The 26,378-nt window shown below is 48.1% G+C and overlaps 1 protein-coding gene across 1 annotated transcript in view; it reads left to right on the top strand.

Annotated features, from left to right (window-relative positions):
• The window catches only part of LOC142906772 (uncharacterized), a 366,932-nt gene that overhangs the window by 125,847 nt on the left and 214,707 nt on the right, over nt 1–26,378 (top strand). The window contains exon 3 of the mRNA XM_076055238.1: nt 4,845–5,582. Within this exon, the coding sequence (XP_075911353.1) occupies nt 4,845–5,582 (738 nt within the window). The remainder of the gene's footprint in view (nt 1–4,844; nt 5,583–26,378) is intronic.

The following is a 26,378-nucleotide window of genomic DNA, read 5'->3' on the forward strand; positions in this document are numbered from 1 at the left end:
GTTTTTACCTGTAGACGAAGCTGATCGGGGCCAGACTCAGAGGTTTTTACCTCTAGACGAGGTTGTTCGGTTCCAGACTGAGAGGTTTTTTCCCTCTAGACGAGGCTGTTCGGCGTCAGACTCAGAGGTTTTTTCCCTCTAGACGAGGCTGTTCGACGTCAGACTCAAAGGTTTTTACCTCTAGACGATGTTATTCGGTGTCAGACTCAGAGGTTTTTACCTCTAGACGAGGTTGTTCTGTGTCAGAGTCAGAGGTTTTTACCTCTAGACGAGGTTATTCGGTGTCAGAGTCAGAGGTTTTTACCTCTAGACGAGGCTGTTTGGTGTCAGACTCAGAGGTTTTTACCTCTAGACGATGTTATTCGGTGTCAGACTCAGAGGTTTTTACCTCTAGACGAGGTTGTTCGGTGTCAGAGGGTTTTACCTCTAGACGAGGTTATTCGGTGTCAGACTCAGAGGTTTTTACCTCTAGACGAGGCTGTTCGGTGTCAGACTCAGAGGTTTTTACCTCTAGACGAGGCTGTTCGGTGTCAGACTCAGAGGTTTTAACCTCTAGACGAGGCTGTACGGTGTCAGACTCAGAGGTTTTTACCTCTAGACGAGGCTGTTCGGCGTCAGATTCAGAGGTTTTTACTTCTAGTCGAGGTTGTTCGACGTCAGATTCAGAGGTTTTTACTTCTAGACGAGGTTGTTCGGTGTCAGACTCAGAGGTTTTTACCTCTAGACGAGGCTGTTCGGCGTCAGACTCAGAGGTTTTTACCTCTAGACGAGGTTCTTCGGTGTCAGACTCAGAGGTTTTTTTACCTCTAGACGAGGTTGTTCGGTGTCAGACTCAGAGGTTTTTACCTCTAGACGAGGTTGTTCGGTGTCAGACTCAGAGGTTTTTACCTCTAGACGAGGTTGTTCGGTGCCAGACTGAGAGGTTTTTTCCCTCTAGACGAGGCTTTTCGGCGTCAGACTCAGAGGTTTTTTCCCTCTAGACGAGGCTGTTCGGCGTCAGACTCAGAGGTTTTTACCTCTAGACGAGGCTGTTCCGCGTCAGATTCAGAGGTTTTTACCTCTAGACGAGGTTGTTCGGTGTCAGACTCAGAGGTTTTTACATCTAGACGAGGTTGTTCGGTGTCAGACTCAGAGGTTTTTACCTCTAGACGAGGCTGTTCGGTGTCAGACTCAGAGGTTTTTACCTCTAGACGAGGCTGTACGGTGTCAGACTCAGAGGTTTTTACATCTAGACGAGGCTGTTCGGCGTCAGATTCAGAGGTTTTTACTTCTAGTCGAGGTTGTTCGACGTCAGATTCAGAGGTTTTTACTTCTAGACGAGGTTGTTCGGTGTCAGACTCAGAGGTTTTTACCTCTAGACGAGGCTGTTCGGCGTCAGACTCAGAGGTTTTTACTTCTAGACGAGGTTGTTCGGTGTCAGACTCAGAGGTTTTTTACCTCTAGACGAGGTTGTTCGGTGTCAGACTCAGAGGTTTTTACCTCTAGACGAGGTTGTTCGGTGTCAGACTCAGAGGTTTTTACCTCTAGACGAGGTTGTTCGGTGCCAGACTGAGAGGTTTTTTCCCTCTAGACGAGGCTTTTCGGCGTCAGACTCAGAGGTTTTTTTCCCTCTAGACGAGGCTGTTCGGCGTCAGACTCAGAGGTTTTTACCTCTAGACGAGGCTGTTCCGCGTCAGATTCAGAGGTTTTTACCTCTAGACGAGGTTGTTCGGTGTCAGACTCAGAGGTTTTTACATCTAGACGAGGTTGTTCGGTGTCAGACTCAGAGGTTTTTACCTCTAGACAAGGTTGTTCGGCGTCAGACTCAAGAGGTTTTTACCTCTAGACGAGGTTGTTCGGTGTCAGACTCAGAGGTTTTTACCTCTAAACGAGGCTGTTCGGTGTCAGACTCAGAGGTTTTTACCTCTAGACGAGGCTGTTCGGTGTCAGACTCAGAGGTTTTTACCTCTAGACGAGGTTGTTCGGTGTCAGAGTCAGAGGTTTTTACCTCTAGACGAGGTTATTCGGTGTCAGACTCAGAGGTTTTTACCTCTAGACGAGGCTGTTCGGTGTCAGACTCAGAGGTTTTTACCTCTAGACGAGGCTGTTCGGTGTCAGACTCAGAGGTTTTTACCTCTAGACGAGGCTGTACGGTGTCAGACTCAGAGGTTTTTACCTCTAGACGAGGCTGTTCGGCGTCAGATTCAGAGGTTTTTACTTCTAGACGAGGTTGTTCGACGTCAGATTCAGAGGTTTTTACTTCTAGACGAGGTTGTTCGGTGTCAGACTCAGAGGTTTTTACCTCTAGACGAGGCTGTTCGGCGTCAGACTCAGAGGTTTTTACCTCTAGACGAGGTTGTTCGGTGTCAGACTCAGAGGTTTTTTACCTCTAGACGAGGTTGTTCGGTGTCAGTCTCAGAGGTTTTTACCTCTAGACGAGGCTGTTCGGTGTCAGACTCAGAGGTTTTTACCTCTAGACGAGGCTGTTCGGTGTCAGACTCAGAGGTTTTTACCTCTAGACGAGGTTGTTCGGCGTCAGACTCAGAGGTTTTTTACCTCTAGACGAGGCTGTTTGGTGTCAGACTCAGAGGTTTTTACCTCTAGACGAAGCTGTTCGGCGTCAGATTCAGAGGTTTTTACCTCTAGACGAGGTTGTTCGACGTCAGACTCAGAGGTTTTTACCTGTAGACGAAGCTGATCGGGGCCAGACTCAGAGGTTTTTACCTCTAGACGAGGTTGTTCGGTTCCAGACTGAGAGGTTTTTTCCCTCTAGACGAGGCTGTTCGGCGTCAGACTCAGAGGTTTTTTCCCTCTAGACGAGGCTGTTCGACGTCAGACTCAAAGGTTTTTACCTCTAGACGATGTTATTCGGTGTCAGACTCAGAGGTTTTTACCTCTAGACGATGTTATTCGGTGTCAGACTCAGAGGTTTTTACCTGTAGACGAAGCTGATCGGGGCCAGACTCAGAGGTTTTTACCTCTAGACGAGGTTGTTCGGTTCCAGACTGAGAGGTTTTTTCCCTCTAGACGAGGCTGTTCGGCGTCAGACTCAGAGGTTTTTTCCCTCTAGACGAGGCTGTTCGACGTCAGACTCAAAGGTTTTTACCTCTAGACGATGTTATTCGGTGTCAGACTCAGAGGTTTTTACCTCTAGACGAGGTTGTTCTGTGTCAGAGTCAGAGGTTTTTACCTCTAGACGAGGTTATTCGGTGTCAGAGTCAGAGGTTTTTACCTCTAGACGAGGCTGTTTGGTGTCAGACTCAGAGGTTTTTACCTCTAGACGATGTTATTCGGTGTCAGACTCAGAGGTTTTTACCTCTAGACGAGGTTGTTCGGTGTCAGAGGGTTTTACCTCTAGACGAGGTTATTCGGTGTCAGACTCAGAGGTTTTTACCTCTAGACGAGGCTGTTCGGTGTCAGACTCAGAGGTTTTTACCTCTAGACGAGGCTGTTCGGTGTCAGACTCAGAGGTTTTTACCTCTAGACGAGGCTGTACGGTGTCAGACTCAGAGGTTTTTACCTCTAGACGAGGCTGTTCGGCGTCAGATTCAGAGGTTTTTACTTCTAGTCGAGGTTGTTCGACGTCAGATTCAGAGGTTTTTACTTCTAGACGAGGTTGTTCGGTGTCAGACTCAGAGGTTTTTACCTCTAGACGAGGCTGTTCGGCGTCAGACTCAGAGGTTTTTACCTCTAGACGAGGTTCTTCGGTGTCAGACTCAGAGGTTTTTTTACCTCTAGACGAGGTTGTTCGGTGTCAGACTCAGAGGTTTTTACCTCTAGACGAGGTTGTTCGGTGTCAGACTCAGAGGTTTTTACCTCTAGACGAGGTTGTTCGGTGCCAGACTGAGAGGTTTTTTCCCTCTAGACGAGGCTTTTCGGCGTCAGACTCAGAGGTTTTTTCCCTCTAGACGAGGCTGTTCGGCGTCAGACTCAGAGGTTTTTACCTCTAGACGAGGCTGTTCCGCGTCAGATTCAGAGGTTTTTACCTCTAGACGAGGTTGTTCGGTGTCAGACTCAGAGGTTTTTACATCTAGACGAGGTTGTTCGGTGTCAGACTCAGAGGTTTTTACCTCTAGACGAGGCTGTTCGGTGTCAGACTCAGAGGTTTTTACCTCTAGACGAGGCTGTACGGTGTCAGACTCAGAGGTTTTTACATCTAGACGAGGCTGTTCGGCGTCAGATTCAGAGGTTTTTACTTCTAGTCGAGGTTGTTCGACGTCAGATTCAGAGGTTTTTACTTCTAGACGAGGTTGTTCGGTGTCAGACTCAGAGGTTTTTACCTCTAGACGAGGCTGTTCGGCGTCAGACTCAGAGGTTTTTACCTCTAGACGAGGTTGTTCGGTGTCAGACTCAGAGGTTTTTTACCTCTAGACGAGGTTGTTCGGTGTCAGACTCAGAGGTTTTTACCTCTAGACGAGGTTGTTCGGTGTCAGACTCAGAGGTTTTTACCTCTAGACGAGGTTGTTCGGTGCCAGACTGAGAGGTTTTTTCCCTCTAGACGAGGCTTTTCGGCGTCAGACTCAGAGGTTTTTTTCCCTCTAGACGAGGCTGTTCGGCGTAAGACTCAGAGGTTTTTACCTCTAGACGAGGCTGTTCCGCGTCAGATTCAGAGGTTTTTACCTCTAGACGAGGTTGTTCGGTGTCAGACTCAGAGGTTTTTACATCTAGACGAGGTTGTTCGGTGTCAGACTCAGAGGTTTTTACCTCTAGACAAGGTTGTTCGGCGTCAGACTCAAGAGGTTTTTACCTCTAGACGAGGTTGTTCGGTGTCAGACTCAGAGGTTTTTACCTCTAAACGAGGCTGTTCGGTGTCAGACTCAGAGGTTTTTACCTCTAGACGAGGCTGTTCGGTGTCAGACTCAGAGGTTTTTACCTCTAGACGAGGTTGTTCGGTGTCAGAGTCAGAGGTTTTTACCTGTAGACGAGGTTATTCGGTGTCAGAGTCAGAGGTTTTTACCTCTAGACGAGGCTGTTCGGTGTCAGACTCAGAGGTTTTTACCTCTAGACGAGGCTGTTCGGTGTCAGACTCAGAGGTTTTTACCTCCAGACGAGGCTGTACGGTGTCAGACTCAGAGGTTTTTACCTCTAGACGAGGCTGTTCGGCGTCAGATTCAGAGGTTTTTACTTCTAGACGAGGTTGTTCGACGTCAGATTCAGAGGTTTTTACTTCTAGACGAGGTTGTTCGGTGTCAGACTCAGAGGTTTTTACCTCTAGACGAGGCTCTTCGGCGTCAGACTCAGAGGTTTTTTTACCTCTAGACGAGGCTGTTCGGCGTCAGACTCAGAGGTTTTTACCTCTAGATGAGGCTGTTCCGCGTCAGATTCAGAGGTTTTTACCTCTAGACGAGGTTGTTCGGTGTCAGACTCAGAGGTTTTTACATCTAGACGAGGTTGTTCGGTGTCAGACTCAGAGGTTTTTACCTCTAGACGAGGCTGTTCGACGTCAGACTCAAAGGTTTTTACCTCTAGACGATGTTATTCGGTGTCAGACTCAGAGGTTTTTACCTCTAGACGAGGTTATTCGGTGTCAGACTCAGAGGTTTTTACCTCTAGACGAGGCTGTTCGGTGTCAGACTCAGAGGTTTTTACCTCTAGACGAGGCTGTTCGGTGTCAGACTCAGAGGTTTTTACCTCTAGACGAGGCTGTACGGTGTCAGACTCAGAGGTTTTTACCTCTAGACGAGGCTGTTCGGCGTCAGATTCAGAGGTTTTTACTTCTAGACGAGGTTGTTCGACGTCAGATTCAGAGGTTTTTACTTCTAGACGAGGTTGTTCGGTGTCAGACTCAGAGGTTTTTACCTCTAGACGAGGCTGTTCGGCGTCAGACTCAGAGGTTTTTACCTCTAGACGAGGTTGTTCGGTGTCAGACTCAGAGGTTTTTTACCTCTAGACGAGGTTGTTCGGTGTCAGTCTCAGAGGTTTTTACCTCTAGACGAGGCTGTTCGGTGTCAGACTCAGAGGTTTTTACCTCTAGACGAGGCTGTTCGGTGTCAGACTCAGAGGTTTTTACCTCGAGACGAGGTTGTTCGGCGTCAGACTCAGAGGTTTTTTACCTCTAGACGAGGCTGTTTGGTGTCAGACTCAGAGGTTTTTACCTCTAGACAAAGCTGTTCGGCGTCAGATTCAGAGGTTTTTACCTCTAGACGAGGTTGTTCGACGTCAGACTCAAAGGTTTTTACCTCTAGACGAGGCTGTTCGGTGTCAGACTCAGAGGTTTTTACCTCTAGACGAGGCTGTTCGGCGTCAGACTCAGAGGTTTTTACCTCTAGACGAGGCTGTTCCGCGTCAGATTCAGAGGTTTTTACCTCTAGACGAGGTTGTTCGGTGTCAGACTCAGAGGTTTTTACATCTAGACGAGGTTGTTCGGTGTCAGACTCAGAGGTTTTTACCTCTAGACGAGGCTGTTCGGTGTCAGACTCAGAGGTTTTTACCTCTAGACGAGGCTGTACGGTGTCAGACTCAGAGGTTTTTACATCTAGACGAGGCTGTTCGGCGTCAGATTCAGAGGTTTTTACTTCTAGTCGAGGTTGTTCGACGTCAGATTCAGAGGTTTTTACTTCTAGACGAGGTTGTTCGGTGTCAGACTCAGAGGTTTTTACCTCTAGACGAGGCTGTTCGGCGTCAGACTCAGAGGTTTTTACCTCTAGACGAGGTTGTTCGGTGTCAGACTCAGAGGTTTTTTACCTCTAGACGAGGTTGTTCGGTGTCAGACTCAGAGGTTTTTACCTCTAGACGAGGTTGTTCGGTGTCAGACTCAGAGGTTTTTACCTCTAGACGAGGTTGTTCGGTGCCAGACTGAGAGGTTTTTTCCCTCTAGACGAGGCTTTTCGGCGTCAGACTCAGAGGTTTTTTTCCCTCTAGACGAGGCTGTTCGGCGTCAGATTCAGAGGTTTTTACTTCTAGTCGAGGTTGTTCGACGTCAGATTCAGAGGTTTTTACTTCTAGACGAGGTTGTTCGGTGTCAGACTCAGAGGTTTTTACCTCTAGACGAGGCTGTTCGGCGTCAGACTCAGAGGTTTTTACCTCTAGACGAGGTTGTTCGGTGTCAGACTCAGAGGTTTTTTACCTCTAGACGAGGTTGTTCGGTGTCAGACTCAGAGGTTTTTACCTCTAGACGAGGTTGTTCGGTGTCAGACTCAGAGGTTTTTACCTCTAGACGAGGTTGTTCGGTGCCAGACTGAGAGGTTTTTTCCCTCTAGACGAGGCTTTTCGGCGTCAGACTCAGAGGTTTTTTTCCCTCTAGACGAGGCTGTTCGGCGTCAGACTCAGAGGTTTTTACCTCTAGACGAGGCTGTTCCGCGTCAGATTCAGAGGTTTTTACCTCTAGACGAGGTTGTTCGGTGTCAGACTCAGAGGTTTTTACATCTAGACGAGGTTGTTCGGTGTCAGACTCAGAGGTTTTTACCTCTAGACAAGGTTGTTCGGCGTCAGACTCAAGAGGTTTTTACCTCTAGACGAGGTTGTTCGGTGTCAGACTCAGAGGTTTTTACCTCTAAACGAGGCTGTTCGGTGTCAGACTCAGAGGTTTTTACCTCTAGACGAGGCTGTTCGGTGTCAGACTCAGAGGTTTTTACCTCTAGACGAGGTTGTTCGGTGTCAGAGTCAGAGGTTTTTACCTCTAGACGAGGTTATTCGGTGTCAGAGTCAGAGGTTTTTACCTCTAGACGAGGCTGTTCGGTGTCAGACTCAGAGGTTTTTACCTCTAGACGAGGCTGTTCGGTGTCAGACTCAGAGGTTTTTACCTCTAGACGAGGCTGTACGGTGTCAGACTCAGAGGTTTTTACCTCTAGACGAGGCTGTTCGGCGTCAGAATCAGAGGTTTTTACTTCTAGACGAGGTTGTTCGACGTCAGATTCAGAGGTTTTTACTTCTAGACGAGGTTGTTCGGTGTCAGACTCAGAGGTTTTTACCTCTAGACGAGGCTCTTCGGCGTCAGACTCAGAGGTTTTTTTACCTCTAGACGAGGTTGTTCGGTGTCAGGCTCAGAGGTTTTTACCTCTAGACGAGGTTGTTCGGTGTCAGAATCAGAAGTTTTTACCTCTAGACGAGGTTGTTCGGTGCCAGACTCAGAGGTTTTTTTCCCTCTAGACGAGGCTGTTCGGCGTCAGACTCAGAGGTTTTTTCCCTCTAGACGAGGCTGTTCGGCGTCAGACTCAGAGGTTTTTACCTCTAGACGAGGCTGTTCCGCGTCAGATTCAGAGGTTTTTACCTCTAGACGAGGTTGTTCGGTGTCAGACTCAGAGGTTTTTACATCTAGACGAGGTTGTTCGGTGTCAGACTCAGAGGTTTTTACCTCTAGACGAGGCTGTTCGGTGTCAGACTCAGAGGTTTTTACCTCTAGACGAGGCTGTACGGTGTCAGACTCAGAGGTTTTTACATCTAGACGAGGCTGTTCGGCGTCAGATTCAGAGGTTTTTACTTCTAGTCGAGGTTGTTCGACGTCAGATTCAGAGGTTTTTACTTCTAGACGAGGTTGTTCGGTGTCAGACTCAGAGGTTTTTACCTCTAGACGAGGCTGTTCGGCGTCAGACTCAGAGGTTTTTACCTCTAGACGAGGTTGTTCGTTGTCAGACTCAGAGGTTTTTTACCTCTAGACGAGGTTGTTCGGTGTCAGACTCAGAGGTTTTTACCTCTAGACGAGGTTGTTCGGTGTCAGACTCAGAGGTTTTTACCTCTAGACGAGGTTGTTCGGTGCCAGACTGAGAGGTTTTTTCCCTCTAGACGAGGCTTTTCGGCGTCAGACTCAGAGGTTTTTTTCCCTCTAGACGAGGCTGTTCGGCGTCAGACTCAGAGGTTTTTACCTCTAGACGAGGCTGTTCCGCGTCAGATTCAGAGGTTTTTACCTCTAGACGAGGTTGTTCGGTGTCAGACTCAGAGGTTTTTACATCTAGACGAGGTTGTTCGGTGTCAGACTCAGAGGTTTTTACCTCTAGACAAGGTTGTTCGGCGTCAGACTCAAGAGGTTTTTACCTCTAGACGAGGCTGTTCGGTGTCAGACTCAGAGGTTTTTACCTCTAGACGAGGTTGTTCGGTGTCAGAGTCAGAGGTTTTTACCTCTAGACGAGGTTATTCGGTGTCAGACTCAGAGGTTTTTACCTCTAGACGAGGCTGTTCGGTGTCAGACTCAGAGGTTTTTACCTCTAGACGAGGCTGTTCGGTGTCAGACTCAGAGGTTTTTACCTCTAGACGAGGCTGTACGGTGTCAGACTCAGAGGTTTTTACCTCTAGACGAGGCTGTTCGGCGTCAGATTCAGAGGTTTTTACTTCTAGACGAGGTTGTTCGACGTCAGATTCAGAGGTTTTTACTTCTAGACGAGGTTGTTCGGTGTCAGACTCAGAGGTTTTTACCTCTAGACGAGGCTGTTCGGCGTCAGACTCAGAGGTTTTTACCTCTAGACGAGGTTGTTCGGTGTCAGACTCAGAGGTTTTTTACCTCTAGACGAGGTTGTTCGGTGTCAGTCTCAGAGGTTTTTACCTCTAGACGAGGCTGTTCGGTGTCAGACTCAGAGGTTTTTACCTCTAGACGAGGCTGTTCGGTGTCAGACTCAGAGGTTTTTACCTCTAGACGAGGTTGTTCGGCGTCAGACTCAGAGGTTTTTTACCTCTAGACGAGGCTGTTTGGTGTCAGACTCAGAGGTTTTTACCTCTAGACGAAGCCGTTCGGCGTCAGATTCAGAGGTTTTTACCTCTAGACGAGGTTGTTCGACGTCAGACTCAGAGGTTTTTACCTGTAGACGAAGCTGATCGGGGCCAGACTCAGAGGTTTTTACCTCTAGACGAGGTTGTTCGGTTCCAGACTGAGAGGTTTTTTCCCTCTAGACGAGGCTGTTCGGCGTCAGACTCAGAGGTTTTTTTCCCTCTAGACGAGGCTGTTCGACGTCAGACTCAAAGGTTTTTACCTCTAGACGATGTTATTCGGTGTCAGACTCAGAGGTTTTTACCTCTAGACGATGTTATTCGGTGTCAGACTCAGAGGTTTTTACCTGTAGACGAAGCTGATCGGGGCCAGACTCAGAGGTTTTTACCTCTAGACGAGGTTGTTCGGTTCCAGACTGAGAGGTTTTTTCCCTCTAGACGAGGCTGTTCGGCGTCAGACTCAGAGGTTTTTTCCCTCTAGACGAGGCTGTTCGACGTCAGACTCAAAGGTTTTTACCTCTAGACGATGTTATTCGGTGTCAGACTCAGAGGTTTTTACCTCTAGACGAGGTTGTTCTGTGTCAGAGTCAGAGGTTTTTACCTCTAGACGAGGTTATTCGGTGTCAGAGTCAGAGGTTTTTACCTCTAGACGAGGCTGTTTGGTGTCAGACTCAGAGGTTTTTACCTCTAGACGATGTTATTCGGTGTCAGACTCAGAGGTTTTTACCTCTAGACGAGGTTGTTCGGTGTCAGAGGGTTTTACCTCTAGACGAGGTTATTCGGTGTCAGACTCAGAGGTTTTTACCTCTAGACGAGGCTGTTCGGTGTCAGACTCAGAGGTTTTTACCTCTAGACGAGGCTGTTCGGTGTCAGACTCAGAGGTTTTTACCTCTAGACGAGGCTGTACGGTGTCAGACTCAGAGGTTTTTACCTCTAGACGAGGCTGTTCGGCGTCAGATTCAGAGGTTTTTACTTCTAGTCGAGGTTGTTCGACGTCAGATTCAGAGGTTTTTACTTCTAGACGAGGTTGTTCGGTGTCAGACTCAGAGGTTTTTACCTCTAGACGAGGCTGTTCGGCGTCAGACTCAGAGGTTTTTACCTCTAGACGAGGTTCTTCGGTGTCAGACTCAGAGGTTTTTTTACCTCTAGACGAGGTTGTTCGGTGTCAGACTCAGAGGTTTTTACCTCTAGACGAGGTTGTTCGGTGTCAGACTCAGAGGTTTTTACCTCTAGACGAGGTTGTTCGGTGCCAGACTGAGAGGTTTTTTCCCTCTAGACGAGGCTTTTCGGCGTCAGACTCAGAGGTTTTTTCCCTCTAGACGAGGCTGTTCGGCGTCAGACTCAGAGGTTTTTACCTCTAGACGAGGCTGTTCCGCGTCAGATTCAGAGGTTTTTACCTCTAGACGAGGTTGTTCGGTGTCAGACTCAGAGGTTTTTACATCTAGACGAGGTTGTTCGGTGTCAGACTCAGAGGTTTTTACCTCTAGACGAGGCTGTTCGGTGTCAGACTCAGAGGTTTTTACCTCTAGACGAGGCTGTACGGTGTCAGACTCAGAGGTTTTTACATCTAGACGAGGCTGTTCGGCGTCAGATTCAGAGGTTTTTACTTCTAGTCGAGGTTGTTCGACGTCAGATTCAGAGGTTTTTACTTCTAGACGAGGTTGTTCGGTGTCAGACTCAGAGGTTTTTACCTCTAGACGAGGCTGTTCGGCGTCAGACTCAGAGGTTTTTACTTCTAGACGAGGTTGTTCGGTGTCAGACTCAGAGGTTTTTTACCTCTAGACGAGGTTGTTCGGTGTCAGACTCAGAGGTTTTTACCTCTAGACGAGGTTGTTCGGTGTCAGACTCAGAGGTTTTTACCTCTAGACGAGGTTGTTCGGTGCCAGACTGAGAGGTTTTTTCCCTCTAGACGAGGCTTTTCGGCGTCAGACTCAGAGGTTTTTTTCCCTCTAGACGAGGCTGTTCGGCGTCAGACTCAGAGGTTTTTACCTCTAGACGAGGCTGTTCCGCGTCAGATTCAGAGGTTTTTACCTCTAGACGAGGTTGTTCGGTGTCAGACTCAGAGGTTTTTACATCTAGACGAGGTTGTTCGGTGTCAGACTCAGAGGTTTTTACCTCTAGACAAGGTTGTTCGGCGTCAGACTCAAGAGGTTTTTACCTCTAGACGAGGTTGTTCGGTGTCAGACTCAGAGGTTTTTACCTCTAAACGAGGCTGTTCGGTGTCAGACTCAGAGGTTTTTACCTCTAGACGAGGCTGTTCGGTGTCAGACTCAGAGGTTTTTACCTCTAGACGAGGTTGTTCGGTGTCAGAGTCAGAGGTTTTTACCTCTAGACGAGGTTATTCGGTGTCAGACTCAGAGGTTTTTACCTCTAGACGAGGCTGTTCGGTGTCAGACTCAGAGGTTTTTACCTCTAGACGAGGCTGTTCGGTGTCAGACTCAGAGGTTTTTACCTCTAGACGAGGCTGTACGGTGTCAGACTCAGAGGTTTTTACCTCTAGACGAGGCTGTTCGGCGTCAGATTCAGAGGTTTTTACTTCTAGACGAGGTTGTTCGACGTCAGATTCAGAGGTTTTTACTTCTAGACGAGGTTGTTCGGTGTCAGACTCAGAGGTTTTTACCTCTAGACGAGGCTGTTCGGCGTCAGACTCAGAGGTTTTTACCTCTAGACGAGGTTGTTCGGTGTCAGACTCAGAGGTTTTTTACCTCTAGACGAGGTTGTTCGGTGTCAGTCTCAGAGGTTTTTACCTCTAGACGAGGCTGTTCGGTGTCAGACTCAGAGGTTTTTACCTCTAGACGAGGCTGTTCGGTGTCAGACTCAGAGGTTTTTACCTCTAGACGAGGTTGTTCGGCGTCAGACTCAGAGGTTTTTTACCTCTAGACGAGGCTGTTTGGTGTCAGACTCAGAGGTTTTTACCTCTAGACGAAGCTGTTCGGCGTCAGATTCAGAGGTTTTTACCTCTAGACGAGGTTGTTCGACGTCAGACTCAGAGGTTTTTACCTGTAGACGAAGCTGATCGGGGCCAGACTCAGAGGTTTTTACCTCTAGACGAGGTTGTTCGGTTCCAGACTGAGAGGTTTTTTCCCTCTAGACGAGGCTGTTCGGCGTCAGACTCAGAGGTTTTTTCCCTCTAGACGAGGCTGTTCGACGTCAGACTCAAAGGTTTTTACCTCTAGACGATGTTATTCGGTGTCAGACTCAGAGGTTTTTACCTCTAGACGATGTTATTCGGTGTCAGACTCAGAGGTTTTTACCTGTAGACGAAGCTGATCGGGGCCAGACTCAGAGGTTTTTACCTCTAGACGAGGTTGTTCGGTTCCAGACTGAGAGGTTTTTTCCCTCTAGACGAGGCTGTTCGGCGTCAGACTCAGAGGTTTTTTCCCTCTAGACGAGGCTGTTCGACGTCAGACTCAAAGGTTTTTACCTCTAGACGATGTTATTCGGTGTCAGACTCAGAGGTTTTTACCTCTAGACGAGGTTGTTCTGTGTCAGAGTCAGAGGTTTTTACCTCTAGACGAGGTTATTCGGTGTCAGAGTCAGAGGTTTTTACCTCTAGACGAGGCTGTTTGGTGTCAGACTCAGAGGTTTTTACCTCTAGACGATGTTATTCGGTGTCAGACTCAGAGGTTTTTACCTCTAGACGAGGTTGTTCGGTGTCAGAGGGTTTTACCTCTAGACGAGGTTATTCGGTGTCAGACTCAGAGGTTTTTACCTCTAGACGAGGCTGTTCGGTGTCAGACTCAGAGGTTTTTACCTCTAGACGAGGCTGTTCGGTGTCAGACTCAGAGGTTTTTACCTCTAGACGAGGCTGTACGGTGTCAGACTCAGAGGTTTTTACCTCTAGACGAGGCTGTTCGGCGTCAGATTCAGAGGTTTTTACTTCTAGTCGAGGTTGTTCGACGTCAGATTCAGAGGTTTTTACTTCTAGACGAGGTTGTTCGGTGTCAGACTCAGAGGTTTTTACCTCTAGACGAGGCTGTTCGGCGTCAGACTCAGAGGTTTTTACCTCTAGACGAGGTTCTTCGGTGTCAGACTCAGAGGTTTTTTTACCTCTAGACGAGGTTGTTCGGTGTCAGACTCAGAGGTTTTTACCTCTAGACGAGGTTGTTCGGTGTCAGACTCAGAGGTTTTTACCTCTAGACGAGGTTGTTCGGTGCCAGACTGAGAGGTTTTTTCCCTCTAGACGAGGCTTTTCGGCGTCAGACTCAGAGGTTTTTTCCCTCTAGACGAGGCTGTTCGGCGTCAGACTCAGAGGTTTTTACCTCTAGACGAGGCTGTTCCGCGTCAGATTCAGAGGTTTTTACCTCTAGACGAGGTTGTTCGGTGTCAGACTCAGAGGTTTTTACATCTAGACGAGGTTGTTCGGTGTCAGACTCAGAGGTTTTTACCTCTAGACGAGGCTGTTCGGTGTCAGACTCAGAGGTTTTTACCTCTAGACGAGGCTGTACGGTGTCAGACTCAGAGGTTTTTACATCTAGACGAGGCTGTTCGGCGTCAGATTCAGAGGTTTTTACTTCTAGTCGAGGTTGTTCGACGTCAGATTCAGAGGTTTTTACTTCTAGACGAGGTTGTTCGGTGTCAGACTCAGAGGTTTTTACCTCTAGACGAGGCTGTTCGGCGTCAGACTCAGAGGTTTTTACCTCTAGACGAGGTTGTTCGGTGTCAGACTCAGAGGTTTTTTACCTCTAGACGAGGTTGTTCGGTGTCAGACTCAGAGGTTTTTACCTCTAGACGAGGTTGTTCGGTGTCAGACTCAGAGGTTTTTACCTCTAGACGAGGTTGTTCGGTGCCAGACTGAGAGGTTTTTTCCCTCTAGACGAGGCTTTTCGGCGTCAGACTCAGAGGTTTTTTTCCCTCTAGACGAGGCTGTTCGGCGTAAGACTCAGAGGTTTTTACCTCTAGACGAGGCTGTTCCGCGTCAGATTCAGAGGTTTTTACCTCTAGACGAGGTTGTTCGGTGTCAGACTCAGAGGTTTTTACATCTAGACGAGGTTGTTCGGTGTCAGACTCAGAGGTTTTTACCTCTAGACAAGGTTGTTCGGCGTCAGACTCAAGAGGTTTTTACCTCTAGACGAGGTTGTTCGGTGTCAGACTCAGAGGTTTTTACCTCTAAACGAGGCTGTTCGGTGTCAGACTCAGAGGTTTTTACCTCTAGACGAGGCTGTTCGGTGTCAGACTCAGAGGTTTTTACCTCTAGACGAGGTTGTTCGGTGTCAGAGTCAGAGGTTTTTACCTGTAGACGAGGTTATTCGGTGTCAGAGTCAGAGGTTTTTACCTCTAGACGAGGCTGTTCGGTGTCAGACTCAGAGGTTTTTACCTCTAGACGAGGCTGTTCGGTGTCAGACTCAGAGGTTTTTACCTCCAGACGAGGCTGTACGGTGTCAGACTCAGAGGTTTTTACCTCTAGACGAGGCTGTTCGGCGTCAGATTCAGAGGTTTTTACTTCTAGACGAGGTTGTTCGACGTCAGATTCAGAGGTTTTTACTTCTAGACGAGGTTGTTCGGTGTCAGACTCAGAGGTTTTTACCTCTAGACGAGGCTCTTCGGCGTCAGACTCAGAGGTTTTTTTACCTCTAGACGAGGTTGTTCGGTGTCAGGCTCAGAGGTTTTTACCTCTAGACGAGGTTGTTCGGTGTCAGAATCAGAAGTTTTTACCTCTAGACGAGGTTGTTCGGTGCCAGACTCAGAGGTTTTTTTTCCCTCTAGACGAGGCTGTTCGGCGTCAGACTCAGAGGTTTTTTCCCTCTAGACGAGGCTGTTTGGCGTCAGACTCAGAGGTTTTTACCTCTAGACGAGGCTGTTCCGCGTCAGATTCAGAGGTTTTTACCTCTAGACGAGGTTGTTTGGTGTCAGACTCAGAGGTTTTTACATCTAGACGAGGTTGTTCGGTGTCAGACTCAGAGGTTTTTACCTCTAGACGAGGCTGTTCGACGTCAGACTCAAAGGTTTTTACCTCTAGACGATGTTATTCGGTGTCAGACTCAGAGGTTTTTACCTCTAGACGAGGCTGTTCGACGTCAGACTCAAAGGTTTTTACCTCTAGACGAGGTTATTCGGTGTCAGAGTCAGAGGTTTTTACCTCTAGACGAGGTTGTTCGGTGTCAGAGTCAGAGGTTTTTACCTCTAGACGAGGTTGTTCGGTGTCAGAGTCAAAGGTTTTTACCTCTAGACGAGGTTATTCGGTGTCAGAGTCAGAGGTTTTTACCTCTAGACGAGGTTGTTCGGTGTCAGAGTCAGAGGGTTTTACCTCTAGACGAGGTTATTCGGTGTCAGACTCAGAGGTTTTTACCTCTAGACGAGGCTGTTCGGTGTCAGACTCAGAGGTTTTTACCTCTAGACGAGGCTGTTCGGTGTCAGACTCAGAGGTTTTACCTCTAGACGAGGCTGTACGGTGTCAGACTCAGAGGTTTTTACCTCTAGACGAGGCTGTTCGGCGTCAGATTCAGAGGTTTTTACTTCTAGACGAGGTTGTTCGACGTCAGATTCAGAGGTTTTTACTTTTAGACGAGGTTGTTCGGTGTCAGACTCAGAGGTTTTTACCTCTAGACGAGGCTGTTCGGCGTCAGACTCAGAGGTTTTTACCTCTAGACGAGGTTGTTCGGTGTCAGACTCAGAGGTTTTTACCTCTAGACGAGGTTGTTCGGTGTCAGACTCAGAGGTTTTTACCTCTAGACGAGGTTGTTCGGTGTCAGACTCAGAGGTTTTTACCTCTAGACGAGGCTGTTCGGTGTCAGACTCAGAGGTTTTTACCTCTAGACGAGGCTGTTCGGTGTCAGACTCAGAGGTTTTTACCTCTAGACGAGGCTGTTCGGTGTCAGACTCAGAGGTTTTTACCTCTAGACGAGGCTGTACGGTGTCAGACTCAGAGGTTTTTACCTCTAGACGAGGCTGTTCGGCGTCAGATTCAGAGGTTTTTACTTCTAGACGAGGTTGTTCGACGTCAGATTCAGAGGTTTTTACTTCTAGACGAGGTTGTTCGGTGTCAGACTCAGAGGTTTTTACCTCTAGACGAGGCTGTTCGGCGTCAGACTCAGAGGTTTTTACCTCTAGACGAGGTTGTTCGGTGTCAGACTCAGAGGTTTTTTACCTCTAGACGAGGCTGTTCGGTGTCAGACTCAGAGGTTTTTACCTCTAGACGAGGTTGTTCGGTGTCAGAGTCAGAGGTTTTTTACCTCTAGACGAGGTTATTCGGTGTCAGACTCAGAGGTTTTTACCTCTAGACGAGGCTGTTCGGTGTCAGACTCAGAGGTTTTTACCTCTAGACGAGGCTGTTCGGTGTCAGACTCAGAGGTTTTTACCTCTAGACGAGGCTGTACGGTGTCAGACTCAGAGGTTTTTACCTCTAGACGAGGCTGTTCGGCGTCAGATTCAGAGGTTTTTACTTCTAGACGAGGTTGTTCGACGTCAGATTCAGAGGTTTTTACTTCTAGACGAGGTTGTTCGGTGTCAGACTCAGAGGTTTTTACCTCTAGACGAGGCTGTTCGGCGTCAGACTCAGAGGTTTTTTACCTCTAGACGAGGTTGTTCGGTGTCAGTCTCAGAGGTTTTTACCTCTAGACGAGGCTGTTCGGTGTCAGACTCAGAGGTTTTTACCTCTAGACGAGGCTGTTCGGTGTCAGACTCAGAGGTTTTTACCTCTAGACGAGGTTGTTCGGCGTCAGACTCAGAGGTTTTTTACCTCTAGACGAGGCTGTTTGGTGTCAGACTCAGAGGTTTTTACCTCTAGACGAAGCTGTTCGGCGTCAGATTCAGAGGTTTTTACCTCTAGACGAGGTTGTTCGACGTCAGACTCAGAGGTTTTTACCTGTAGACGAAGCTGATCGGGGCCAGACTCAGAGGTTTTTACCTCTAGACGAGGTTGTTCGGTTCCAGACTGAGAGGTTTTTTCCCTCTAGACGAGGCTGTTCGGCGTCAGACTCAGAGGTTTTTTCCCTCTAGACGAGGCTGTTCGACGTCAGACTCAAAGGTTTTTACCTCTAGACGATGTTATTCGGTGTCAGACTCAGAGGTTTTTACCTCTAGACGATGTTATTCGGTGTCAGACTCAGAGGTTTTTACCTGTAGACGAAGCTGATCGGGGCCAGACTCAGAGGTTTTTACCTCTAGACGAGGTTGTTCGGTTCCAGACTGAGAGGTTTTTTCCCTCTAGACGAGGCTGTTCGGCGTCAGACTCAGAGGTTTTTTCCCTCTAGACGAGGCTGTTCGACGTCAGACTCAAAGGTTTTTACCTCTAGACGATGTTATTCGGTGTCAGACTCAGAGGTTTTTACCTCTAGACGAGGTTGTTCTGTGTCAGAGTCAGAGGTTTTTACCTCTAGACGAGGTTATTCGGTGTCAGAGTCAGAGGTTTTTACCTCTAGACGAGGCTGTTTGGTGTCAGACTCAGAGGTTTTTACCTCCAGACGATGTTATTCGGTGTCAGACTCAGAGGTTTTTACCTCTAGACGAGGTTTGTTCGGTGTCAGAGGGTTTTACCTCTAGACGAGGTTATTCGGTGTCAGACTCAGAGGTTTTTACCTCTAGACGAGGCTGTTCGGTGTCAGACTCAGAGGTTTTTACCTCTAGACGAGGTTGTTCGGTGTCAGACTCAGAGGTTTTTACTTCTAGTCGAGGTTGTTCGACGTCAGATTCAGAGGTTTTTACTTCTAGACGAGGTTGTTCGGTGTCAGACTCAGAGGTTTTTACTTCTAGTCGAGGTTGTTCGACGTCAGATTCAGAGGTTTTTACTTCTAGACGAGGTTGTTCGGTGTCAGACTCAGAGGTTTTTACCTCTAGACGAGGCTGTTCGGCGTCAGACTCAGAGGTTTTTACCTCTAGACGAGGTTGTTCGGTGTCAGACTCAGAGGTTTTTTACCTCTAGACGAGGTTGTTCGGTGTCAGACTCAGAGGTTTTTACCTGTAGACGAGGTTATTCGGTGTCAGAGTCAGAGGTTTTTACCTCTAGACGAGGCTGTTCGGTGTCAGACTCAGAGGTTTTTACCTCTAGACGAGGCTGTTCGGTGTCAGACTCAGAGGTTTTTACCTCCAGACGAGGCTGTACGGTGTCAGACTCAGAGGTTTTTACCTCTAGACGAGGCTGTTCGGCGTCAGATTCAGAGGTTTTTACTTCTAGACGAGGTTGTTCGACGTCAGATTCAGAGGTTTTTACTTCTAGACGAGGTTGTTCGGTGTCAGACTCAGAGGTTTTTACCTCTAGACGAGGCTCTTCGGCGTCAGACTCAGAGGTTTTTTTACCTCTAGACGAGGTTGTTCGGTGTCAGGCTCAGAGGTTTTTACCTCTAGACGAGGTTGTTCGGTGTCAGAATCAGAAGTTTTTACCTCTAGACGAGGTTGTTCGGTGCCAGACTCAGAGGTTTTTTTTCCCTCTAGACGAGGCTGTTCGGCGTCAGACTCAGAGGTTTTTTCCCTCTAGACGAGGCTGTTTGGCGTCAGACTCAGAGGTTTTTACCTCTAGACGAGGCTGTTCCGCGTCAGATTCAGAGGTTTTTACCTCTAGACGAGGTTGTTTGGTGTCAGACTCAGAGGTTTTTACATCTAGACGAGGTTGTTCGGTGTCAGACTCAGAGGTTTTTACCTCTAGACGAGGCTGTTCGACGTCAGACTCAAAGGTTTTTACCTCTAGACGATGTTATTCGGTGTCAGACTCAGAGGTTTTTACCTCTAGACGAGGCTGTTCGACGTCAGACTCAAAGGTTTTTACCTCTAGACGAGGTTATTCGGTGTCAGAGTCAGAGGTTTTTACCTCTAGACGAGGTTGTTCGGTGTCAGAGTCAGAGGTTTTTACCTCTAGACGAGGTTGTTCGGTGTCAGAGTCAAAGGTTTTTACCTCTAGACGAGGTTATTCGGTGTCAGAGTCAGAGGTTTTTACCTCTAGACGAGGTTGTTCGGTGTCAGAGTCAGAGGGTTTTACCTCTAGACGAGGTTATTCGGTGTCAGACTCAGAGGTTTTTACCTCTAGACGAGGCTGTTCGGTGTCAGACTCAGAGGTTTTTACCTCTAGACGAGGCTGTTCGGTGTCAGACTCAGAGGTTTTACCTCTAGACGAGGCTGTACGGTGTCAGACTCAGAGGTTTTTACCTCTAGACGAGGCTGTTCGGCGTCAGATTCAGAGGTTTTTACTTCTAGACGAGGTTGTTCGACGTCAGATTCAGAGGTTTTTACTTTTAGACGAGGTTGTTCGGTGTCAGACTCAGAGGTTTTTACCTCTAGACGAGGCTGTTCGGCGTCAGACTCAGAGGTTTTTACCTCTAGACGAGGTTGTTCGGTGTCAGACTCAGAGGTTTTTACCTCTAGACGAGGTTGTTCGGTGTCAGACTCAGAGGTTTTTACCTCTAGACGAGGTTGTTCGGTGTCAGACTCAGAGGTTTTTACCTCTAGACGAGGCTGTTCGGTGTCAGACTCAGAGGTTTTTACCTCTAGACGAGGCTGTTCGGTGTCAGACTCAGAGGTTTTTACCTCTAGACGAGGCTGTTCGGTGTCAGACTCAGAGGTTTTTACCTCTAGACGAGGCTGTACGGTGTCAGACTCAGAGGTTTTTACCTCTAGACGAGGCTGTTCGGCGTCAGATTCAGAGGTTTTTACTTCTAGACGAGGTTGTTCGACGTCAGATTCAGAGGTTTTTACTTCTAGACGAGGTTGTTCGGTGTCAGACTCAGAGGTTTTTACCTCTAGACGAGGCTGTTCGGCGTCAGACTCAGAGGTTTTTACCTCTAGACGAGGTTGTTCGGTGTCAGACTCAGAGGTTTTTTACCTCTAGACGAGGCTGTTCGGTGTCAGACTCAGAGGTTTTTACCTCTAGACGAGGTTGTTCGGTGTCAGAGTCAGAGGTTTTTTACCTCTAGACGAGGTTATTCGGTGTCAGACTCAGAGGTTTTTACCTCTAGACGAGGCTGTTCGGTGTCAGACTCAGAGGTTTTTACCTCTAGACGAGGCTGTTCGGTGTCAGACTCAGAGGTTTTTACCTCTAGACGAGGCTGTACGGTGTCAGACTCAGAGGTTTTTACCTCTAGACGAGGCTGTTCGGCGTCAGATTCAGAGGTTTTTACTTCTAGACGAGGTTGTTCGACGTCAGATTCAGAGGTTTTTACTTCTAGACGAGGTTGTTCGGTGTCAGACTCAGAGGTTTTTACCTCTAGACGAGGCTGTTCGGCGTCAGACTCAGAGGTTTTTTACCTCTAGACGAGGTTGTTCGGTGTCAGTCTCAGAGGTTTTTACCTCTAGACGAGGCTGTTCGGTGTCAGACTCAGAGGTTTTTACCTCTAGACGAGGCTGTTCGGTGTCAGACTCAGAGGTTTTTACCTCTAGACGAGGTTGTTCGGCGTCAGACTCAGAGGTTTTTTACCTCTAGACGAGGCTGTTTGGTGTCAGACTCAGAGGTTTTTACCTCTAGACGAAGCTGTTCGGCGTCAGATTCAGAGGTTTTTACCTCTAGACGAGGTTGTTCGACGTCAGACTCAGAGGTTTTTACCTGTAGACGAAGCTGATCGGGGCCAGACTCAGAGGTTTTTACCTCTAGACGAGGTTGTTCGGTTCCAGACTGAGAGGTTTTTTCCCTCTAGACGAGGCTGTTCGGCGTCAGACTCAGAGGTTTTTTCCCTCTAGACGAGGCTGTTCGACGTCAGACTCAAAGGTTTTTACCTCTAGACGATGTTATTCGGTGTCAGACTCAGAGGTTTTTACCTCTAGACGATGTTATTCGGTGTCAGACTCAGAGGTTTTTACCTGTAGACGAAGCTGATCGGGGCCAGACTCAGAGGTTTTTACCTCTAGACGAGGTTGTTCGGTTCCAGACTGAGAGGTTTTTTCCCTCTAGACGAGGCTGTTCGGCGTCAGACTCAGAGGTTTTTTCCCTCTAGACGAGGCTGTTCGACGTCAGACTCAAAGGTTTTTACCTCTAGACGATGTTATTCGGTGTCAGACTCAGAGGTTTTTACCTCTAGACGAGGTTGTTCTGTGTCAGAGTCAGAGGTTTTTACCTCTAGACGAGGTTATTCGGTGTCAGAGTCAGAGGTTTTTACCTCTAGACGAGGCTGTTTGGTGTCAGACTCAGAGGTTTTTACCTCCAGACGATGTTATTCGGTGTCAGACTCAGAGGTTTTTACCTCTAGACGAGGTTTGTTCGGTGTCAGAGGGTTTTACCTCTAGACGAGGTTATTCGGTGTCAGACTCAGAGGTTTTTACCTCTAGACGAGGCTGTTCGGTGTCAGACTCAGAGGTTTTTACCTCTAGACGAGGTTGTTCGGTGTCAGACTCAGAGGTTTTTACTTCTAGTCGAGGTTGTTCGACGTCAGATTCAGAGGTTTTTACTTCTAGACGAGGTTGTTCGGTGTCAGACTCAGAGGTTTTTACTTCTAGTCGAGGTTGTTCGACGTCAGATTCAGAGGTTTTTACTTCTAGACGAGGTTGTTCGGTGTCAGACTCAGAGGTTTTTACCTCTAGACGAGGCTGTTCGGCGTCAGACTCAGAGGTTTTTACCTCTAGACGAGGTTGTTCGGTGTCAGACTCAGAGGTTTTTTACCTCTAGACGAGGTTGTTCGGTGTCAGACTCAGAGGTTTTTACCTCTAGACGAGGTTGTTCGGTGTCAGACTCAGAGGTTTTTACCTCTAGACGAGGTTGTTCGGTGCCAGACTGAGAGGTTTTTTCCCTCTAGACGAGGCTTTTCGGCGTCAGACTCAGAGGTTTTTTTCCCTCTAGACGAGGCTGTTCGGCGTCAGATTCAGAGGTTTTTACTTCTAGTCGAGGTTGTTCGACGTCAGATTCAGAGGTTTTTACTTCTAGACGAGGTTGTTCGGTGTCAGACTCAGAGGTTTTTACCTCTAGACGAGGCTGTTCGGCGTCAGACTCAGAGGTTTTTACCTCTAGACGAGGTTGTTCGGTGTCAGACTCAGAGGTTTTTTACCTCTAGACGAGGTTGTTCGGTGTCAGACTCAGAGGTTTTTACCTCTAGACGAGGTTGTTCGGTGTCAGACTCAGAGGTTTTTACCTCTAGACGAGGTTGTTCGGTGCCAGACTGAGAGGTTTTTTCCCTCTAGACGAGGCTTTTCGGCGTCAGACTCAGAGGTTTTTTTCCCTCTAGACGAGGCTGTTCGGCGTCAGACTCAGAGGTTTTTACCTCTAGACGAGGCTGTTCCGCGTCAGATTCAGAGGTTTTTACCTCTAGACGAGGTTGTTCGGTGTCAGACTCAGAGGTTTTTACATCTAGACGAGGTTGTTCGGTGTCAGACTCAGAGGTTTTTACCTCTAGACAAGGTTGTTCGGCGTCAGACTCAAGAGGTTTTTACCTCTAGACGAGGTTGTTCGGTGTCAGACTCAGAGGTTTTTACCTCTAAACGAGGCTGTTCGGTGTCAGACTCAGAGGTTTTTACCTCTAGACGAGGCTGTTCGGTGTCAGACTCAGAGGTTTTTACCTCTAGACGAGGTTGTTCGGTGTCAGAGTCAGAGGTTTTTACCTCTAGACGAGGTTATTCGGTGTCAGAGTCAGAGGTTTTTACCTCTAGACGAGGCTGTTCGGTGTCAGACTCAGAGGTTTTTACCTCTAGACGAGGCTGTTCGGTGTCAGACTCAGAGGTTTTTACCTCTAGACGAGGCTGTACGGTGTCAGACTCAGAGGTTTTTACCTCTAGACGAGGCTGTTCGGCGTCAGAATCAGAGGTTTTTACTTCTAGACGAGGTTGTTCGACGTCAGATTCAGAGGTTTTTACTTCTAGACGAGGTTGTTCGGTGTCAGACTCAGAGGTTTTTACCTCTAGACGAGGCTCTTCGGCGTCAGACTCAGAGGTTTTTTTACCTCTAGACGAGGTTGTTCGGTGTCAGGCTCAGAGGTTTTTACCTCTAGACGAGGTTGTTCGGTGTCAGAATCAGAAGTTTTTACCTCTAGACGAGGTTGTTCGGTGCCAGACTCAGAGGTTTTTTTCCCTCTAGACGAGGCTGTTCGGCGTCAGACTCAGAGGTTTTTTCCCTCTAGACGAGGCTGTTCGGCGTCAGACTCAGAGGTTTTTACCTCTAGACGAGGCTGTTCCGCGTCAGATTCAGAGGTTTTTACCTCTAGACGAGGTTGTTCGGTGTCAGACTCAGAGGTTTTTACATCTAGACGAGGTTGTTCGGTGTCAGACTCAGAGGTTTTTACCTCTAGACGAGGCTGTTCGGTGTCAGACTCAGAGGTTTTTACCTCTAGACGAGGCTGTACGGTGTCAGACTCAGAGGTTTTTACATCTAGACGAGGCTGTTCGGCGTCAGATTCAGAGGTTTTTACTTCTAGTCGAGGTTGTTCGACGTCAGATTCAGAGGTTTTTACTTCTAGACGAGGTTGTTCGGTGTCAGACTCAGAGGTTTTTACCTCTAGACGAGGCTGTTCGGCGTCAGACTCAGAGGTTTTTACCTCTAGACGAGGTTGTTCGTTGTCAGACTCAGAGGTTTTTTACCTCTAGACGAGGTTGTTCGGTGTCAGACTCAGAGGTTTTTACCTCTAGACGAGGTTGTTCGGTGTCAGACTCAGAGGTTTTTACCTCTAGACGAGGTTGTTCGGTGCCAGACTGAGAGGTTTTTTCCCTCTAGACGAGGCTTTTCGGCGTCAGACTCAGAGGTTTTTTTCCCTCTAGACGAGGCTGTTCGGCGTCAGACTCAGAGGTTTTTACCTCTAGACGAGGCTGTTCCGCGTCAGATTCAGAGGTTTTTACCTCTAGACGAGGTTGTTCGGTGTCAGACTCAGAGGTTTTTACATCTAGACGAGGTTGTTCGGTGTCAGACTCAGAGGTTTTTACCTCTAGACAAGGTTGTTCGGCGTCAGACTCAAGAGGTTTTTACCTCTAGACGAGGCTGTTCGGTGTCAGACTCAGAGGTTTTTACCTCTAGACGAGGTTGTTCGGTGTCAGAGTCAGAGGTTTTTACCTCTAGACGAGGTTATTCGGTGTCAGACTCAGAGGTTTTTACCTCTAGACGAGGCTGTTCGGTGTCAGACTCAGAGGTTTTTACCTCTAGACGAGGCTGTTCGGTGTCAGACTCAGAGGTTTTTACCTCTAGACGAGGCTGTACGGTGTCAGACTCAGAGGTTTTTACCTCTAGACGAGGCTGTTCGGCGTCAGATTCAGAGGTTTTTACTTCTAGACGAGGTTGTTCGACGTCAGATTCAGAGGTTTTTACTTCTAGACGAGGTTGTTCGGTGTCAGACTCAGAGGTTTTTACCTCTAGACGAGGCTGTTCGGCGTCAGACTCAGAGGTTTTTACCTCTAGACGAGGTTGTTCGGTGTCAGACTCAGAGGTTTTTTACCTCTAGACGAGGTTGTTCGGTGTCAGTCTCAGAGGTTTTTACCTCTAGACGAGGCTGTTCGGTGTCAGACTCAGAGGTTTTTACCTCTAGACGAGGCTGTTCGGTGTCAGACTCAGAGGTTTTTACCTCTAGACGAGGTTGTTCGGCGTCAGACTCAGAGGTTTTTTACCTCTAGACGAGGCTGTTTGGTGTCAGACTCAGAGGTTTTTACCTCTAGACGAAGCCGTTCGGCGTCAGATTCAGAGGTTTTTACCTCTAGACGAGGTTGTTCGACGTCAGACTCAGAGGTTTTTACCTGTAGACGAAGCTGATCGGGGCCAGACTCAGAGGTTTTTACCTCTAGACGAGGTTGTTCGGTTCCAGACTGAGAGGTTTTTTCCCTCTAGACGAGGCTGTTCGGCGTCAGACTCAGAGGTTTTTTTCCCTCTAGACGAGGCTGTTCGACGTCAGACTCAAAGGTTTTTACCTCTAGACGATGTTATTCGGTGTCAGACTCAGAGGTTTTTACCTCTAGACGATGTTATTCGGTGTCAGACTCAGAGGTTTTTACCTGTAGACGAAGCTGATCGGGGCCAGACTCAGAGGTTTTTACCTCTAGACGAGGTTGTTCGGTTCCAGACTGAGAGGTTTTTTCCCTCTAGACGAGGCTGTTCGGCGTCAGACTCAGAGGTTTTTTCCCTCTAGACGAGGCTGTTCGACGTCAGACTCAAAGGTTTTTACCTCTAGACGATGTTATTCGGTGTCAGACTCAGAGGTTTTTACCTCTAGACGAGGTTGTTCTGTGTCAGAGTCAGAGGTTTTTACCTCTAGACGAGGTTATTCGGTGTCAGAGTCAGAGGTTTTTACCTCTAGACGAGGCTGTTTGGTGTCAGACTCAGAGGTTTTTACCTCTAGACGATGTTATTCGGTGTCAGACTCAGAGGTTTTTACCTCTAGACGAGGTTGTTCGGTGTCAGAGGGTTTTACCTCTAGACGAGGTTATTCGGTGTCAGACTCAGAGGTTTTTACCTCTAGACGAGGCTGTTCGGTGTCAGACTCAGAGGTTTTTACCTCTAGACGAGGCTGTTCGGTGTCAGACTCAGAGGTTTTTACCTCTAGACGAGGCTGTACGGTGTCAGACTCAGAGGTTTTTACCTCTAGACGAGGCTGTTCGGCGTCAGATTCAGAGGTTTTTACTTCTAGTCGAGGTTGTTCGACGTCAGATTCAGAGGTTTTTACTTCTAGACGAGGTTGTTCGGTGTCAGACTCAGAGGTTTTTACCTCTAGACGAGGCTGTTCGGCGTCAGACTCAGAGGTTTTTACCTCTAGACGAGGTTCTTCGGTGTCAGACTCAGAGGTTTTTTTACCTCTAGACGAGGTTGTTCGGTGTCAGACTCAGAGGTTTTTACCTCTAGACGAGGTTGTTCGGTGTCAGACTCAGAGGTTTTTACCTCTAGACGAGGTTGTTCGGTGCCAGACTGAGAGGTTTTTTCCCTCTAGACGAGGCTTTTCGGCGTC

Source organism: Petromyzon marinus, chromosome 70 (assembly GCF_048934315.1).
Source record: "Petromyzon marinus isolate PM22_M1 ecotype Great Lakes invasive population chromosome 70, UKy_Petmar_22M1.pri1.0, whole genome shotgun sequence".
NCBI classification, from domain to species: domain Eukaryota; kingdom Metazoa; phylum Chordata; class Hyperoartia; order Petromyzontiformes; family Petromyzontidae; genus Petromyzon; species Petromyzon marinus.